At 37.7% G+C, this 19009-nt stretch overlaps 1 protein-coding gene across 1 annotated transcript in view; it reads right to left on the bottom strand.

Annotated features, from left to right (window-relative positions):
- The window catches only part of LOC103809722 (prostatic acid phosphatase-like), an 18351-nt gene extending 3254 nt beyond the window's left edge, over nt 1-15097 (bottom strand). The window contains exons 1-8 of the mRNA XM_009082579.1: nt 14984-15097; nt 10311-10406; nt 8341-8427; nt 7126-7278; nt 4391-4489; nt 2746-2850; nt 1777-1909; nt 226-308 (exon numbers count right to left, since the gene is read on the bottom strand). Coding sequence (XP_009080827.1) covers nt 226-308; nt 1777-1909; nt 2746-2850; nt 4391-4489; nt 7126-7278; nt 8341-8427; nt 10311-10406; nt 14984-15097 — 870 coding nt within the window. The remainder of the gene's footprint in view (nt 1-225; nt 309-1776; nt 1910-2745; nt 2851-4390; nt 4490-7125; nt 7279-8340; nt 8428-10310; nt 10407-14983) is intronic.
- Nucleotides 15098-19009: the final 3912 nt, after the last annotated feature.

Genomic DNA, 19009 nt, shown 5'->3' with positions numbered 1-19009 from the left:
TTATAAAATACATGGTTTTCTTTGCCAAGTATAGTTTGACTAAAGATGAGGTGAGATCCATGCTCATGCTGTGATCTTGTACTGACTGGTGTTTAGATTGTTAGCTGAATTAAACGTTATTATATTAGTCTTTCATTTAACTTACACGGAGACTCTGATTATTCTCTTTAAGGGTCTTTTACTGGTAAAACCAAAGCAAGATTTATGAAAGATTGAAATACTCACTGCTGAGTAGACCTCCATTTTTCTTGGTTTTGAAGAATTGACAGCTTGTTTAATACTATTTAAAATAATATTCACAAGGGTACCTTAAAAATATGGAAAGAAGGAAGAAGAAAATGAAGGTATAATATTTTCATGGAAACAAAAATAACCCCAAAATATTAGAAGTATCAAATATTAGACATCTACTCAGGCCTCATGCTCATTTTTTTAGCTTACTACAATTTCGTAACTAGAGAGAAGGTATTAAGGATGAAACATGATTCATCATCCAGGTCAAGCAAAGAGGCAGTATTCACAGGAAATCATCTAGAAGTATCCTGAGGACTGGGGCTAATGACACATCCAGTTCTGTTATGCTGAGACCTCCTCTCCATCCTTGTTTTTTTTGTCTGTTTGTAGTGTTGTAATAATGGCAATGCCTCTCTACCGCGAAAGAAATATTTTAACTGTTTACTTTCAACAAGTTACACAGTATCGATTCTACTTTTGTTTTCCAAAGCTCTTTTGTGCTCCTCCAGACCAGAGGTATTCTGAAGCCAATAAGAGAACAGCAGGAAAAGTTCTCTGTAGCACTATATCATTCTAAGGGAAGAGAACATAAGTAGTATGCTCATGAACACTTGAAAGCCACATGATATGGCCATCTGCCAGCTAGTGGGCTTTAATGCAGGTCTAAGCCTGTAATTACTATACGACTTGATCCAGTGATGTATATGCCTATATGATGAGTCTACTAGTATTTCTTTACCTAGCTTTAGACTGCCCAGTAGGTGCATTATTGAGCCTAGCCCCAAATGGTCCAGCCTGCAGATACTTAAGCTCAATTGTTTGGATTTCCTGCTCATGGACAACTGGGGATCACATGATAAATTCATGGGTTATGTTCTGAAGTAGGTACAGAATGTGCATAGTCTGTGGTGCCCCAACTTTGGAGCTAAGCAGTAGTCCCAAGTCTTGCAGCACAGACATAACTGGACAATTATAGACATCTTCTATTTTATAGACATATTAGATAGTCTGTATGACTATTAGAGATGACTACTAGTCTTTAGACTATTACATAGTCTAACTGCTCCAAACAGTTTTGGAGCAGATTTACATCAGTCACTCAAAGAGCTACCAATGTATCACCAAGGTTTTAGCACGATATATAACTAGTACATCAAAAGGAGAAGCTAAGATCAGGAAACGATTAGAATAAATATTGGAGAAACAGAACTTAAACTTAATCTAACCTAGTATCAGACAAGTGATGATCATACCCATGAGGGAAGGATTTTTTCCCTTAGATTTCTGTAATATTTCTTAAAATCCTAATCCATTAAAAAATCAGGAATAACTAAAGATAATTTTTACATCTTGTTACAATATCTCATCCATGCATGTGCCAGTGTTCACCACATATTTTTATGCTTAATAAGGCATCCACTGTCCACAGTTTCAAATCAAGGTTCTGTATCAATAATTTTGCATGAGTAAGGTGACAGGGCATTGCATTTTGTCACAATCACTGTCTTCTCCTTTCTGAGAGCTATGCATTTTTTGATTTACCTCCTTGCAGTCGTGACTTCTCTTCTGTTTTATAAAGCCCAAATAATGACAATAAGGCCAATTCTGCCAGTTTTTCCATCTTGTCAATTACGTCTTTGGTGGCCCATACAGGGAGAGTGTAATTGTGAATATCCTAGTGGTAAAGGAAACCAAAATGATGTTTTTAATTCCACTGCTTTCCATCATCCTCTTGCCCAGCCCCACACTACTATCTTTAGACTCTCTAAGGCTATCCTTCAATTCTTTGCCCAGTGTGATTTTACTCCCCAGTGTGCCCTGAAATACATGTTGTGGGAATGGAGATCAACCTGAAGTGGGTGAGTGGGAAGAGGGGAAACACCTGTGTGAGGAGGATTCCTTGTAGCTATAATGTGTTCTTACTATAGAGATACAGGTTTTTGGTGGGAAATACTGCAGACATATGTCTTATCCTCTTCATTTCCTCTGGGGCTTCAGGTTATATGTCTCTCACTTTTTCTGCCTTTCCCATACAGTTGTCCAGATACCAGTTCCATCACTGGCTAGTTACAGACAAGTGTCACTCTCCAGTCATGTAAGAGTGATGGTGTCTTATTGTGTTTAAGAGCCTTCATCTGCTGCTGGTAATGACTGGGGCTAAATGGAATCATTCCATGCTTGTGGTCAGTCTGAATTTTTTCACTGGGAGCAATCATCATCTCAAAATTTTCTGACTGATAGATTATGATCTTGCCTCTTATGTTCAAAATCTAAGTATTTTTATGTTTGCCTGTGGATAGGTTAAAGCTAATAATATAATAATAACCATGTTTTTGAGTTATCTTTTACCAAAGCACTCAATTAGAACTTAGATACAAATTTTTAAAAAAATTTAAAAAAGCAAATCCTGAAAGAAGGCAAGTCTTTCCTGTGAAAAGATACTGCCATGGTTTAATTTAAATCCAATGTCAGAATTATATTGTTCCCCGACATCTACAGACTTATTTTTACCTCACAGTGCAGAGTATCATATGTATTCCAGATCTGGAAATTGTTCAGTATTTTAAGACTATTTAGTTTAAGTCCTGTGTTAACTGCCACTGTTTGTAAAAAATCCTGCAGGGAAAAAAGGGAAGAGTACACAACAAATACTCAATACATATGGAACACATACACAGTTAGATTCATTAACACCCGACCTGGCAACACAGTAGTGTTTAAATTTTCACAAGTGAAACCCTTGTAGCAGAAGATTTTGGCTGCAGCTTTCATTTTGTAACCATTTCAAGGTACTGATGTGTGTTTCAGACACCGCTTTTTCTTGGCCCTGCTATGGTTAAGTCTGGTGTGCTCTCTGTTGTACTCTTCTCTCCCTCTTCTGACTGCTCCAGGAGGCTAACCTCAGTCACCTCAAGCCTTGAGATATAAGGAAGAGGAAGGCACTAAGGGAAAAGGAAGATGAGAAAAAAAGATGAGGAGAAAACAGAAACTTAAAGAGAGGTGAGTCAAAAAGAAATTGAAAAGGAAACTAGGTTTTATTTCTGCCATTGAAGGGGAGCTGAATATCTAAGTAATCATTCTGCAACAATTCCCATAGGGATTCTTGTTATGTGCTACCACAGAAGAATAAAGGGACTCCTTAATATACCTTATTCCCATGCTAGCTGCTTCATACAATTAGCTGAAAGAGAGGATAGCTATGAAGTCATAATTCACCACTCATTTCAGGTGAGTGAGGATGACCAGAATAGCTGAGCTAGCAGAAAGTTAGAAAAAAAAGGAAATTGTTGGGTTTAGCCCAAACAGTAAGCCTCAAGAGACTTTGAGAGCATGTGTACAGGTGCAGTCAGGGTATGAGGACCTGAGACCTCTGCTTTATTTGTGCAATCATGCCATTATAAAGTGCAATGGCAAAGGAGGGCAGCAGTAACCACTATCTAGAGCAATTATTATCCACAAGAACATGGCTGCTTGAGGCAGGTGTACCACCCATGTACCCACATCCTGCTGCAGCACGAGAATGAGAAATTTTGAAACCCACATCCTGCTGCAGCACGAGAATGGGAAATTTTGAATCTCTGACTGTGAAGATTTGTGTCAGGGACAAAACAGAAGCATGTTTTGTGATGAATTCAAAATGTGTTTGGAGAAATTTACATAAATCTGTGTTCACCTAGTTAGGCTTGATTTAGTTCTCCACTGAAAAATCAACTTCAGAGTCAGAGCAGGAAAGCATAAACCTTCCCAAGTTTCAGATTTAGCAGGTGCTTAGCAATTGGTTTTGTGCTACCCTGTAAAACTTGAAATCACTGCATCCAGAAATTTCTTTTCCTCTCAGATCATGGAATTCTAAATAGTCTCAGTAAATTAATACTAAATTAATGTTTTAAATGCTTAATAAATAGTCTCAGTAAATTAATACTAAATTCATGTTTTAGATGATTAATGTAAAAAAGTGTGAGAAATGCATAAACATATCAAACATACTTTCAGATTCCATTGGCCTAAGTTTCTGATTTTAAGAGAGTAATTAGAATTTATTTTTTTTTTACATTTGGTTTTGCATTTTAGCAAAAGGAAACTGCAATTCCATAACTTCCACATCTTCATTACTTTCCTTCTTCTCAGATCTTGTTTTCTTTTTAATTTGTCTTACCATATATGGTTGTATTCTATTTTGAAATTCACTGGATGTTTGTGTTTCATTCTGAAGTTCAGCAAAACGAGGACAGTCAGGCAGAGGAAAATACAGCTTCTGAAACAAGAAAAGTAAAACTTAGCATGGTTCTAAAATTGATCAACACCCCTCTGGTTTTTCTGTTGCTAAGACTGACGAGGTAATATTTGTTAGATTCATGGCCATGCCATAGCTACTCCGTAATTGTTTGTTTGCATACCTTTTTCATTAATTCACTTAACATAGGCAATGGACTGTGGTAACTTGACGTTTTAGGGACTAATTGTGTCTATGATAGCTTGATTTTCCTCAGTTGAACTGATTTTGTCAGAAAGCAGTTACACGTATCTGGGGCTTTGAAAAATGGATCAGGGTACATAATCAGAAATCTAAAAGAACTACCATTTCCCTCTTGGTTTCTGAATCCCCCCAGATTACAATTTGACTCCACCTGGTACTGGACCCTGAATGTAGATGCTTCTGCATCTACACATTTTGCTCTCATATATTTGGAGATAAGCAGCGGATTATGGTAAGCATTTTAAGTACCACTTAATGGACAGAACTTTAGAGTGACAAATAAACTGTGCTATTAGCCTAATGGCTCTGTTCTTTAGGGATATGCCTCACTTTTAATAACACCAAGTGTATGTATTACGAAGTCACCTGACTGTACATATTTGATCTGAACAATGTGTAAATACATGCATCCATCAAACTCTGTGCTCTAGCAAATATGCTTTATACCACTGGCAGAAAGACAAATGATACCTGATCCAGCATCAAGTGTCAGTAAAAAGTCATGATGAGAAAAACAATCTTGTGCTGGTTCAGCACTTTATGTCACACCACTATAGTGTTTTTCGCTCAGTACTAATATTATCCTATAACCATATAAAGCATATTAAGGAACTGACTTAATATACAGTGCAGAAAATAACTTCAGTATCTATAGCTTATGTGTGTGCAAGAAAGTTTTTTTTAGGGTGAACATTAACAGACTGCACTTCCAGTGCATCCCTCTTCTCTCTGATTTATTAACATGAAGTTTGCAACAGCCACCGACTCTAGCCCAATTTCACTTGAATAGATTTCCAAGAGTGCAATTTTTCTGTAACAGCAGCACACTAGAGGATGAAGTCACAATATGAAACAGAGGGATGCTGTATAATTACACAATAACAAATGCTCCTCTTGCTGTATGGCTTAATTATCTCTCTCTAGGTGTTATTAATTAAGCTGCTCCCTTTGGCTTCATTAAGCAGTACTCAGTGCTGTTGGCTGTCAGGCCTTGATAGATCTCAGTGGCTGAAAAATAAACTGTGTTCCGTTTTTTTGACAGGACTGTACATGGCCTCAATTTCCCACTTGGTGTTGCTTAGGGTTTGAAAATGCCTTAAACACCTGCTTGGTTTAACAAGGGAACAATGTTTTTTCCAGGTGATTTCCTGTGATATATAACAGGAATTTTGAGTTGCTGCAGAGGTGTGTTTCAGTGAAACATTAATACTCCTGAAGCAGCTGCAGAAGTGATAAGGGACAAATGAGCTTGCCTTCTCCTAACAGATCCATTGCACTGTGATTCCCCTAAGGGCTGACCACTTTGATGCTTTTTTGGTCTTCTGGTGAAAGAACTTCCCCTAGTCCCCCACATTTAAATAACAGTGACAGCATTCTTTTCTGTTGAGGGACAGAGTTTAGTTTCTAGCTGAATCACACTGTGCCTAATGCAGTTGTGGAAAGCCTTTCTCTCTGTACCTGCTTTTAAGAATGGTCTCCAAGAACAGAGGAATGCCACAGGGAGGCAGGTGTGGCCACCCACTAATGACAGAGTCCATCCTTTGATGTTGGTGACAGGCAGTTATTTAACAGGGGGTTTGTATAAATTTCCTTAAAGTCAACTTCTGTCCTCAAAGGCAAATTACCCTTTCTGTCATTACACTCAATAACTTTGTATGCTTGTTGACCACACTGTTCCTTACGTAGACCTTGTCACAGGAGCCAGTGAAATTAAAATTTAAACCTGAGTCAGACAGAGAGAGCTATGTAAAGTAAAACTTCCACACCTATTATTCAGGTAGGTCTGCTCTTATGATCTGCAAGAGAAGTGTTAGGGTTTCATTAAATGTTTCTATAGCACTGAGCATAAAACGGCTCTAGTCTGTAATTAGGGTGCCTAAGTGCTACCAGAATAGGAAAGTAATAACTGTGAAGTCATTACAGTGGCTGGTGAAGATTCAATTCCTGGAATAAACTATGGACAAAACTTGCCGAAGAGGGGAGGTCTGCCTAGCTGATTGGTGCTTAGAAAAGCATGGAATAAACTATGGACAAAACTTGCCAAAGAGGGGAGGTCTGCCTAGCTAATTGGTGCTTAGAAAAGAACTTGTTTCCTGTAAAGGTTTAGGGCAGCTTCCCTAGAATACTGTCCAAAAGTGTCCTACCCAGGAGAAATGTACCTTGAAGAAAATGGTAGTGTGTCTGACAATTCAGGTGTTCTGCAACTACAGAAGGAGGATTTTCATGTAGCTATTACAGTTGACCTATGACATACTTGTCAGCCAGTAGCTGCATTTGCTATTTTCTATTAGATTGAACTCAAAAAGCATAGAAAATGTATTTTAGCTGTTTCTCCTCTTTTTTTAATCTCTTTTTTTCTTTTTTGCTTTTGAGAAAGTTTAAGGCATTATAGGAAGCATCTCTCCAGTACTCACCTGCTCTGCTGATTTTTGATGAATATGAACTGGAATGGGTTGCCAGAGAAGCTCAGGATTCCAAATTTGGCTGCTAGTTGGTGGAAAGAGGCCAGAAAGGTATGACTGGGCACTCATAATGGTGCGATCATAATCTGTACTTTGGATGTAAAACTGAAGATAGAACAGCAAAGAGTTAAAAATAAAATGGAAACAATGAAAATAATAAGGAAATTTTACCCAGCTTGTCAATCCTGGCTTCTTGTTTTTGGTTTTAAGTTTTTGCATAAAGTCAAAACAGTGAAACCATAACTCAGCTTTCTTGGGCTCTACTTCAGTTGCGTGAATGGAACTGCCAAAGCATCCATCTCTGGTAGTGTTCAAGGCCAGGTTGGATGGGGCTTTGAGCAACCTGGTTTAGTGGAAGGTGTCCCTGCTCACAGTGGTGGGGATTGGAACTAGATGATGGTTAAGGTCCCTTCCAACTCAAGCCATTCTGTGATCTTTCAGTTTGGAATCTAACCATCAGACTGAACTAAGAAGAATAAGAAAGCATGGTTTGAAATAAAGAAGCTCTCCATCTTTTGGGTTTCAGAGGAACATTGATGAATGCAGATGTAGTGCTTGGGGACATGGTTTAGTGATGGACTTGTCAGTCTTAAGTTTATGGCTGGACTTGATGGTCTTAAAGTTCTTTTCCAAATTAAATCATTTCATGATTCTGTGATCCATCTGATATACCTCAGGGAACAAGGCACTTAAAACTGTAAACCTCTCTTTGAAATACAGTCTTTTAGGCCTTCCCATCAATGCATTCCTAATGAATAGAACAAAATGGTAGTGTTGTCTTCTCCACAGTGGATTTGTACTCTATGGCAAGCACATCCAAACAATTGTAAGATCTCTCTTTTACAGGATAAAGTATATGAGCATGGCCCACCACATGACTGGATAGGCATTCATCTGTCGGGTGTATGTGCATAAATTGCCAATTCATTCATATGGAGCTGTTCAGTCCTGGAAAACTGGGCAGTGGAAGATCTGATCTGAATGTAGGAGCTGAAAGTTAGACTTTAGGCTATGTTTTTACCTTGACGTAAAAGTCCAACTTTCAAAAATGTTCTTCTGTTACCTTAATTTTTCCATCAAGTAAATATGATGATGTGCTTTTCTCTATCACAAATCCATAGTTTCATTATGCCAGAGAAAGGTCCACCAGACAGTTCTGCTATGTACCTCTTGTCGGTTGTATGTGCTGTTCAAGAAGTTGGAATATCTTTTCCTCATGTACTGTCCAAGTTCAAATAGCTGCTGCATTCCAGTCTGCGAGGCAAGCATACAGATGACTGTTAGATTCAGGGGACCATTAGATTGAGGTAACTGGAGAATCTTAATGTAGAAGTTTCTTTTCGCTCTCTCTCTTTTTTTTTTTTCTGGTTGTCTTCAGCAGTTTTTAAGTGATTATTAAGTATTTGTATAATGTGCTGTTGTCATGGTTTAACCCCAGCTGTCAACTAAGCACCACACAGCTGCTCACTCACTCACCCCTGGTGAAACCAGGGAATGAATCAGAAGAGCAAAAATGAGAAAACTGGAGGAGTGAGACAAAGTTTAATAAGCAAAACAAAAGCCACACATACAAGCAAAGCAGAGCAAGGAATTTATTCACCACTTCTCATGGACAGGCAGGTGTTCAGCCTCCAGGAAAACCACTGCTCTGAATGTCCCCCCCTTCTTCCTTCTTCTCCCAGCTTTATGTGCTGAGCATTACACCATATGGTACAGGATATCCCTTTCATCTATTGAGGGTCAGCTGTCCTGGCTGTGTCCCCTCCCAATGTCTTGTGCACTCCCAGTCTGCTTGCTGGTGGGGTGTTGTGAGAAGCAGAAAAGCCCTTGACTCTGTGTGAGCACTGCTGAGCAGTGACAAAACATCCCTGTGTTATCAACACTGTTTTCTACACAAATCCAATACACAGCCCCATACTAGCTACTATGAAGAAGATTAACTCTCTCTAGCCAAACCCAGCACAACTGTGTATGTTGTAGGTGATATAGAATTTTTAACAGGAATGCTTATTTATAGCTATGAAAAAATATATGTTCTGAAATGCTAAGACCGCAGCATCTGCTAGAGAAAGGAAATGGACCTGATTCTATACAAATGCTATTTCCACAGTGCTGTAGCTCTGTAGATGCTGATCAACATTGTCCTTTACAGTGTATGTCACTAAGTGACAGCTGAGAAAGGATGATGGATGACCTAGTATTTATAATTGTCATTGCTTTACTGTTTGATCAGCCTGATAAATTTATGGCTTACATTTCATGCCTTAAGGAACATTTTTCTGTCTTTGCCCTGTTGAGCTCGCTGTTGTCTTACATTGCACACTGTCTTTTCTGTTACTCATTTCCAAAGCTGTTAGCTGAACTTTTTTCTCTGTCAGAGAAGTACATTCTTACTACCATTGCTAAAAACGTAATAAAATAGTGAAAAGCTCTCGAAATTCTGTGCCAAATAAGAAACTTATTTCTTTTAACTATATAAGCTATGTACCTGAGGATAGTCATGTGTTGTCTGAGTGTCTGAATTTTATGGATCTTTCAAGCCTTCCTTCAAACCTTAAATGCTGAACTATCTATGTTTCATGCTTCTGCATCATGACAAAGTGTTAGTAGGAAATGTATTGGCCTCTCTTTGCTCCAGAACTTCATATGTGAAATACAGTTAGAGCTAAGGCTTGATGTTGAAATGCCAGAGCAAGAAGTAGGTTCAGTACATCCACATGAAACTCTGGGCTGCAAGCAGCCTTATTAGAAAACACACTGTCCACAGAAGCAGCCTTCTTCTGCAGGTCTTCCCTGGTTTTATGAGTTGATGGTTGCCGTCAAAGGATGAGATGTGGACTCATCACTTGACCTGGTGGGCATGTATCATTCCTTTGCCCTGTCACAGCGCCCAGTCATTAGAATAGTCATTAGAACTTTATCAATGTTGAGAGTGCAATGTTTAAACTTGCCATTTATTTGAATGCAGACACACTATAAGGAAGTTGTTCCTTTTAGGAAGAGAGTTAGAAATCTATGATGAACAAGATTTCAATTTAACAGTAGCTGGATGAATAACAGCGCAAAAATGTTTATGAACCTTCCAACTTCCTATTTTAGTATCATATATATAATTTTTTCTAAGAAAGTCAACATACCTTGGTGAGTTGTCCAAATCCCTGGGGCCATTCACTTTCTTTGTGTAGGTCAGTTGGAAAGTTCACAATCGGTGTTCTGTCACCATGTCGGAAAACCTAATATTACCGATTAAAAAACTTTGAGTTTATTACTGTTAACATTCCCTTCTTGCCTAACTATAAATCAAGCATATATTATACTTCCAGTGCCATTTTTCAAATGAAAATATTGCAGAGTCTGCAGAAACCTAGTCCAGTAATATTGGAGTACATTCTTTGTAGTCAAGAATCCATATAATTATATATTTGTGGGAATAAACCTGATGATTCTTTCTCCTGGAACATAAAACTAATGACCCAAGATGTTAGTGCTGGGATTACACCCATAGCTAGACACCTAAACAGGACATCTGCCTAAATTTTGGAAACTCAGCACTTTTGAATATTAAGCCAGTTAGTGTTGTGCTTATATTAGTATTAAAGTACTTTGGCATAGACACTTAAAATTTTGGCAACTGCTTTTTTCATAGCAGTATCTTTATTCCATGTATAAATGGACCTTATGACTGATTTCTCAGTTATCCTCAAATATAAAGGTGAAAGAGTATAAACATTTACACTGTTAGCTTGCTTAATTAATATTCCTTTATTAATACTTTTGCATACATGTATAAAAATTCAGTGAAAGAGTTTGGTTGCTTTAATATCCTGGTCATGCTAACATGACAAATATTAGTGCATCACATTCAGTCATATGATTTTTAATCAGAAAAATTAAATGCACCTTTTTGTATTTTATTACAGTATACAAAGAATGTGACAACCTAAGTATGTCTTGTGTGGGCTTAGAAAAATGAAATCTACAAAAATTTCATATGAAGGGAAATGCTGGAATAAAAATTCACAGGGCTCCAGATAGTCTTCCAGGATTTTAACCCAAATTGTTACAAAAGTTACCTTTGCTTGTATCAGTGTTCTCATAATCAACCTCATTCCTGATTTAGCAGAAGAAAATAACAATATAGAAGCATAGTATATTTGTTCATAAAATGACATTTATTCCCTAATACCTCAGTGGTATATAACTTGTTTATAATTAATACTCTCCATTGCCTCATTAAGCCACATCATTCTTGTCCAAACATCAGAGAGGTTTGTACATGCTAGTCAGTTTGCCACTCCCAGTGGGAGGCGTTTCATGTTTATATTGCTCACAGTATACACCAGCAGTGTGGCTGCATGTTTTAATTACAACACTCACCCTTTCCATCAGCCTTCTGCACTAATGTGCACAAACCTGTGCTAGAGAAGGTATTTGAGAGATGGAAAATGCTACTCTTTAGAGTAAAATATAATCAGTTTTCTCCTTCTGTTCAATTTCTACAATAGACATAGAGTACGTTACCATTAGAACCATGTAGAAGACTGGTTATTGGTTTTTTAGTTTCGCTAACATAATGCACAACATAAACCTCAGCATGTATTTCACTGTCACAACTGTCAACCCATAGAAACTTTCAATAAGCCAGAACAGATTGACTTTTTACCTGAGCAGAGGTTAGCTTGCGAAAAGAGCATAATGGAAAGCTTTTTACCTGAGCAGAGGTTAGCTTGCAAAGAGAACATAATGGAAATATATTCAAACATATGCTGGAGCAGAAGATGTAAAGAAAAGTAGTTTCTTTCTTTGTGAACCTTAGGAAATTGAAGCAGTGGAGGGTGTGCTCTTCTAAACAGCAGCACAGCTTCTTTAAGTCCACACAAAATAGAAAAGAGTTCACTACTACCACTAAGTTAGAAGTAGCAAGAGAGAAACAAATACTTCTAAAGAGCAGAACTCCAGTTTTAGGAATTGAAGGGTGAAGCTTCTCAGCAAACTGATTTTTGTTTGTGCTTGCTTCAGCTGAAGTTGCAAATGAATCAATGACCTTATGAACAAGCACTTAACCTAAAAGACTAACTTGTGCACTCATAGCTGCATTGTAGAAGACTTTTTTTAAATTTAATTTAAAACGCTAAGAAGAGCTTCTATATTGGAAGATGGTTTTTGTTAGAACACCCGCTACTGTTAGGAAAAGAAAGTGTATCCCTACAAACTTTGCCTTGCTGATCTATATGTATATCTCAACACTTACAATTTCGACTTTGTTAAAAAGGAGTTGATGTTTCAAACTAATTTAAAAATATGCATGCTGCAGCATTTGTTACTCCTGGCCTACAGATTGCCCTCCTGACCTTTCAGAAGACATAGAACATGATAGGATGAGAGAAGAGGAGCAAGGAGGCATCATAAAAGGTGAAGACACTAGGAATCAAGAAGGAAGGGAGGGCAAGGAGGATATACACAAGAAGAGCAAAGTAGACCTGTTTGTCGTAGTAATTTCAGCACTCCTTTCTGAAGTGCTTCACAACAGCTCTCAAAAGCAATAGGTATATAGTTACTAAATACAATCTCCTTCAATGCTGATACAGATTGAATCTGATTTGGTGTCTGGGTTCACCCATTCACTCTCTGTAACTTTGTGCGGGTGATCACTTTATATCAAGATGGTCACACAACTCAGAATTTGGCCAGCATTTGCTTCCATTGTTGTCAGGTGAAAAATCATATTGGAGAAAAACTGGTGCAGAGGTGAGGGTGAACTGAGAATATGGCATGTGCAGTAGGTATAACATCTTCATTTAGAAATGCCATGGATTGCAGTCAGTTATCTGTCTCTGTGTGAGCCTCTTACAGATACTTTTATTGACAGGCTCAGCTTCAAACGAAAAGATTTCTTTTAAAGCCAGCAATAGGAGTGAAAAAACAAGAGTGAAGTGGAACTATCATGCTGCCAGTTCAGGGAAACCATAGATGGAGAAATACTGAGCATGTTTAGTCAAGGCTTCAGATGGCTTGCCTTGATTAGACAAATTATGCTCAGAGATGACATGTTCAGTCAAAACTTCCTATCCTGAGTTACAAGAAGAAAGACATGATGAAATCACAGCACCTCAGAAACCACACCTCTTTGTATATATGGCGAGTGGAATGAGTGCATGTGTAGAGGCAGAAGTTACAGGTCAAAACTTCTGTATACTGAGGCAATTAATCACTATTTCATTTCTACTTAAGTACCCTATCATCCTACACATTTCCTATTTTCTTCTGTCTGGTTCAAATTCAATGCACAAGAATTATGGTGAAGGCTAATGTTTACATGTGAGAAAGAAAATTTCTAAAGCATTCTGACAAATTGTCTTGTGTTAGAGCTTTTCAGACAAAAGGACTTGTGGCTAATAGCCAAAACACATGGAGTCAGCACAAAGTTGGAGATTGTGAGAGGAGAGTACCTTCCCAGGCACAGCAGAATTCTAGAAGTGAGCAGAAGGGAACATTTATCTGGGTTTTTTTGTTCTCTTTGGTAGGTGGGGAAGGTGGCTGCATAGTTATGATAAGCAGATGATTTTGATAGGAAGCCTCTATCTCTGTAATGGTGAGCATTTTCTGTAATTCCTGCAAAACCATTGCTTGTTAGAACACAATAACAGCTGCAATTCAATAGAAGTCTCCTTCCCTTCAAGGAGTTAATTCTCCAAGACTTGCTGTCTGCCTGTTTTCATCTGTGTGTCCAGTTCTCCCTGTTATCATTGAAACAACATTTAAGTGTATTGCTATATACAGAACATTACTGGAATTAGTCCCTGCCATGTGTAGTGTCTCAGCAGGACTAGGAACTGGTTTTTCCTGTGCACTCTGGCCTCCCTCCAAATTGTGCATGTACAATGCAGCCAATAGACAACTAGATGCAAAATACTTTATCTTGAGCCAGATGATATGTTTTGGACCCAGTGCTTCTGCCTCTTACCTGTATGTACACATATTGTCTCAAACAGAGAGAGGTGGAAGGAGATCTTCAATTTCTTATTAATAAATGTGAATTCCAATCCTCTCAATTTTGTATAGAAAATATCCCTTTAAGCTAAATATTCTTTATCAGTAAAAGAAAAAAAAGAATGAAAAGAACTATGGTTCAACCTTCATAATCCAAGGTAATACATTGAATTAATATCTCTTTTTCCTGAGGTATTGGGGAAAGTGACATTGAAGTAGTGTCTAGTTACTTTAAAGTAAGCAATGGCCCAGCAAAAAATTATTACAGTCTGTTTTTAATGGAACTAATGTGCAGTTAAGGCAACACGTGTCTCAAATCTACATAAAATTGCCTATTTCTGTTTCTCAGTATGCTGCTATGACAATTCAGTTATTGTGAAATAGCAAACACTTCTTTCTTTTTCTTTGTGTAGTAACTTCCGTAACATCATAAGCTTCAGCTTTCAAGCACAGAAGAGGTAGGTCCTAATCACCAGCTCTCAGACTATGCATCAGGTGACAGCTAAATTAAGGAAGAATTAGGTAAACATAGATGTTGCATCTCTTAACTCCTGTGCACTATGCGTCTACCACAAAGTGAAGTTGTTCAGTTATCTTGAAATAATAACTGGAAGTTAGGAGATGAAAACTGTTGTAAGTAGAGGCATTTTCTTTAAGTGAAGTCTTTACTTTCTTTAAGTAAAGTCTTTAAACTCAATAAGCAAAAGAGCTGCAGTAGTTACTTCTAAGTTTGAAGACAGGAAAAGCAACTGCAAACCTTCAGCAGACAGGTAAAATTCCCTGTACTCCCCACAACAAAATAGAGAATAAATCTACTTACTACAACCACAAACTTCAGTTCTCGTTCTGCAGTAGTCTGTTGAAGCAGAATGAGGGTGAGATGAAAAGAAAAACATAGGATCATAGACAGGTTGGGAAGCCATATCACACCCATCCTGGCAGAGGAGGAAAAAAGGCTTTGTAGCTCCAGCAGCTGCTCAGGCTGAACAGGCTGGACGTCAGGTACTTTCAAAAGGGGTGGAACTCCCGCGGGTACATTTCAAATCCAAGAGGAATGTTGTGTGACTGCACAACAAATTGCATTGCCCTTTCTTTTCAAATTACTGTTTACATTCTTTTAAATCAAATTATAATTCGGTTCCTTTTTTCTGTGATATTTTTCTCTGTTGGAGTGTAAGGACGAGGTTAAAACACAAAGGAGTTGCTAAGCATTCCTAATGTTTCAACTACTCTGTTTCTGCTTCTCAGCGTGTGGAATTCTTCCAAACTATATCACGGCCACATGGATGAACTCAGAACCAGGTGCCTGACAATACTGTTTCTCTTTCCTATTTGCTGCTCAGCTAGTCCACTTTTCAGCTTCCCTCCCCTCCTTTTAAGTCTCCTCTTCTACATTATCACTGTGAAATCAGTATAATTATTTCAAACAACTTTTCATGTAGGTTTTCATGTAGGTTAAAATTGCCAGTCCCTTAGGTAAAATAGTTGAATAAATCTTGCAACAAGTATGCTCTTTAAGCTCCTTCTTGGGCAGTTATTAGCTCTTCAATTTGTGTTTGTCGCTCTTCTTTTCCCTTGGAGTATTTCTATACCTCCTCTTTTTAACTGCTTATATCGAGATGCTTTTTGGCCTCAAATCTCTAAGAAATATCTTGTGAACAAGCCCTGTATCTCACATTTTACTGTTACTGATTAAGAACACTTTCTGACAGTAGCTCACTGGCTTTGAGAAGATAACTCAGCTTGCCTCTGCTGACTTCCTCTCTATAAAATAAGAATAACGATACTTGTACATTTGATTTCGTAGGGATTTTCTGAGTAAACGAATTAGTTTGCAGAGATGTATAAACAGAGTTCTGTAAATGTTGGAACTTTAGGTCCTCTGTGTATTGCCTGAGTCATTCCATTCCTGTCATATCCAAACCTTCCTCAGGGTCTTCTGTTGATCTTTCTGCAACAGTTTTCCCCACAAGTATTTTACCATTTACCACTAAGCCTCAAGTGCTTTCTCCTCTGAGAAGTGTGAATATTATGTAGCCACTTTGCGTGATGGATGGGTGTGGAAGGGAGGAGTGCCACAGCTCCCAGTCTTTCCAGTCTATCTTTTCAGCCCATACTCATTTTTCAGCACTTGGACTTCTTTCTTCCTCCACAGTTGTGTCCCCACCCTCCTTTTTGATCTCTCCTGGTGTGCTTTTTGCCTATGCAGAAGGTGTAAGAGTGTAATCCACACTTCATAAATATATAACACTGTGTTTCTGAAAACAAACATAAACTGATCATCTTCCTCTATTATTGAAGACTGCAGGTCATAAAATATGATTTAGAATACCTTGATATGCCTCAAAAATCAGGAATGGATGTCCTACTTTTTTATCTCTTTATTTTTGTAGATGGATGGTTCCTAAGCTGTTTGATCAAGCAATCTGTGTTGGCTCTTAGAATTTTTTCTTGTCCTTCCTAAGCCCTTACCAAGAAATTCATAACTGATTAATTTTTGTAAGATCTGCTGGTTTATTGTGTTCCTTTGATGAGTGACTATTACTAATGATGTCTCATTATTATGGGACACTTATAGTGACTTCACTTTAGACATGAACTCGATTTTTTTTGTAATTCTGGATGGCATCATTCAGAAATGTTTGAAAATATGTAAGAACTGCATTTAATAGAAAAATCTTTGCTAACATCTCTTAAAATATTTCAAACCAAGACCTAGTATATGATAAATAGTTCTGCTTTCTGTGGCTTCACTCTTCCCTTTGGCATGTATATTTTATGTCCAAAAGAATAGGTACCACAACAGCTTAAGTAAATATCTACACATTCCAAAATGGAAGAATATTCCCATTCATGTGCCATAGTGGTTAAGACAGGGTTCTGTAGGAATCCCATATGCAATATGTAAGTATGTTGGTAGCATGTATTTAATTTGGAAATTTCCTTGCTTGTTTTGAATTGCCTCCATTACTATTGGGCAGCTGAAAACTTGTCATATTCTGCAACAATTAAATCCTGACATTTTTTTCAGGAAAAGCTGCTTCAAAATAATAATTTAAAAAATCCTTCTTCACTCAATCTATTTACACTTGGCTAAGCATTTTAATGCAAGTGGACCTAAATGGTTGGAATCGTGTTTATGTTAATTTGGCTCATTGTCATATGTTTTAATTATGAAATTATAGCATTAAGTAGAATTAACTTAAACACAATTATCCATTTTAAGTGCATGTATCTATCTTGAAGGCTTGGTGAAGCACAGCTTTGAAGTGGACTGGTTGCAAAAGAACCCACACTTTAGTGTCTGCAAGGGTTACCTTAGGTAGCTGCTGCTGAATTCATTGCAGTCAGGGCAACCAGGTATAAAGCTGCTCATGGCCCAGGCTGCTCACATGGGGAAACAGCTCAGACACTGGTACTAACTGAATTTGCAGATTAGCATTCAATATAGTTCGGAATTTTCTCCAATCATTTTTTTTTCACCTTTTTTTTGAGGGAAAGAAAAGAAAAATTTTGGTTTCAGTAAACAGTGACACATTTTCCAAGCATAATTTCGAAGCACTTATGAGAAAAACAAAAGGCTGTCTTGTCCTGTGTTGGGGTGTTTTCACCCAATTGTGGGAAGTGGGAAGGGACAAAGCAGCTGATTTGTGACACAGGAAGAATTAAGTTACCCATGCTGGTGACAGGACATGAACCTATATCTTACACTACAGGAAAAAATGTCCTAAGCACAAAGTTACTCCTCTAAGGCAGGTGGGTTGAAGAAAGTGTCTACTCACTGTCTTCTACTAATTTCTTAGTTTGTCCCAAGTTTGAGAGACCTATATCTTACACTACAGGAAAAAATGTCCTAAGCACAAAGTTACTCCTCTAAGGCAGGTGGGTTGAAGAAAGTGTCTACTCACTGTCTTCTACTAATTTCTAAATTTGTTCCAAGTTTGAGAATCTCTTTTTGGTCTTTTGAGATTCAGATGTTTGCCTGAGACAGAGGAAACCTAATTTGCAAGTTTTTGAAGGTTTACATGTTTCCAGGAAATAGGTAAACAAAGTGAACGGTAAATAAGAAAAGAGACAGAAAGCAATATTCATCTTCACTTTCCCCTCTGAAATTCTGGAGCCTGGTGGTGATTTTGTTTACTGGAAGAGGCAGTCAGATCCTTCTGATAAAGAAGGAATTTGAACTTCTATCTGCTACGCCTCAGATGAGAACCATAAGTGCTAAGTAAAAAGAAGGAAAGCCTACTTCTAGCACTACTGCAAAACAAATCAAAATTAGTCAATTAATTAGATCCATATTTTTGAATTATGCAGAGTTTGGGGGCTTTTTTTTCATTCTTTCATTTTTGATAGTCACTCAGCTCCGTAAAGGACCCAAAAAAAAGGATGTGATGAAATTAATGACAATTTTAGTCCAGGCTGTCCAGTGCCACATTTCCCAGGCAGCACAAAATTAGTGTTGCTTTCTTGTTATTCATTCCCCATCTTGCTGACACTGCTTCAGCCTATGACAGGAAATCTAATGAACATCACAAGCTATGTCCACATATATTGCAGCATCTATTGTATTATAGCAAGTCTTCTTTAAAATGTGACTGGTCTGTCTCTGCATTGTTTGTGAAGGAAGAGAGGGAGTTGTATTTCCAGGTGATCTTCCTTTTGCTGCATATTAAAAAATTAAGTACTTTAAAAAATTTACAGTCTAAATAATTCCAAAGCTGAAATGTAATTTTTTTAACTCTCTTTTGCTCATTTCTTCTTTAAGAGGAACTGAAACAAGCCTGTTTATAGCTTCATACCTGTAAAAGACTATAGGAGAGATTTTTCAGATAAAGTCAGCTGGTGA

This window comes from Acanthisitta chloris, unplaced genomic scaffold (genome assembly GCF_000695815.1).
Source record: "Acanthisitta chloris isolate BGI_N310 unplaced genomic scaffold, ASM69581v1 scaffold20199, whole genome shotgun sequence".
Taxonomy (NCBI): Eukaryota; Metazoa; Chordata; class Aves; order Passeriformes; family Acanthisittidae; genus Acanthisitta; species Acanthisitta chloris.
This window is presented reverse-complemented; position numbering and strand designations above follow the sequence as displayed.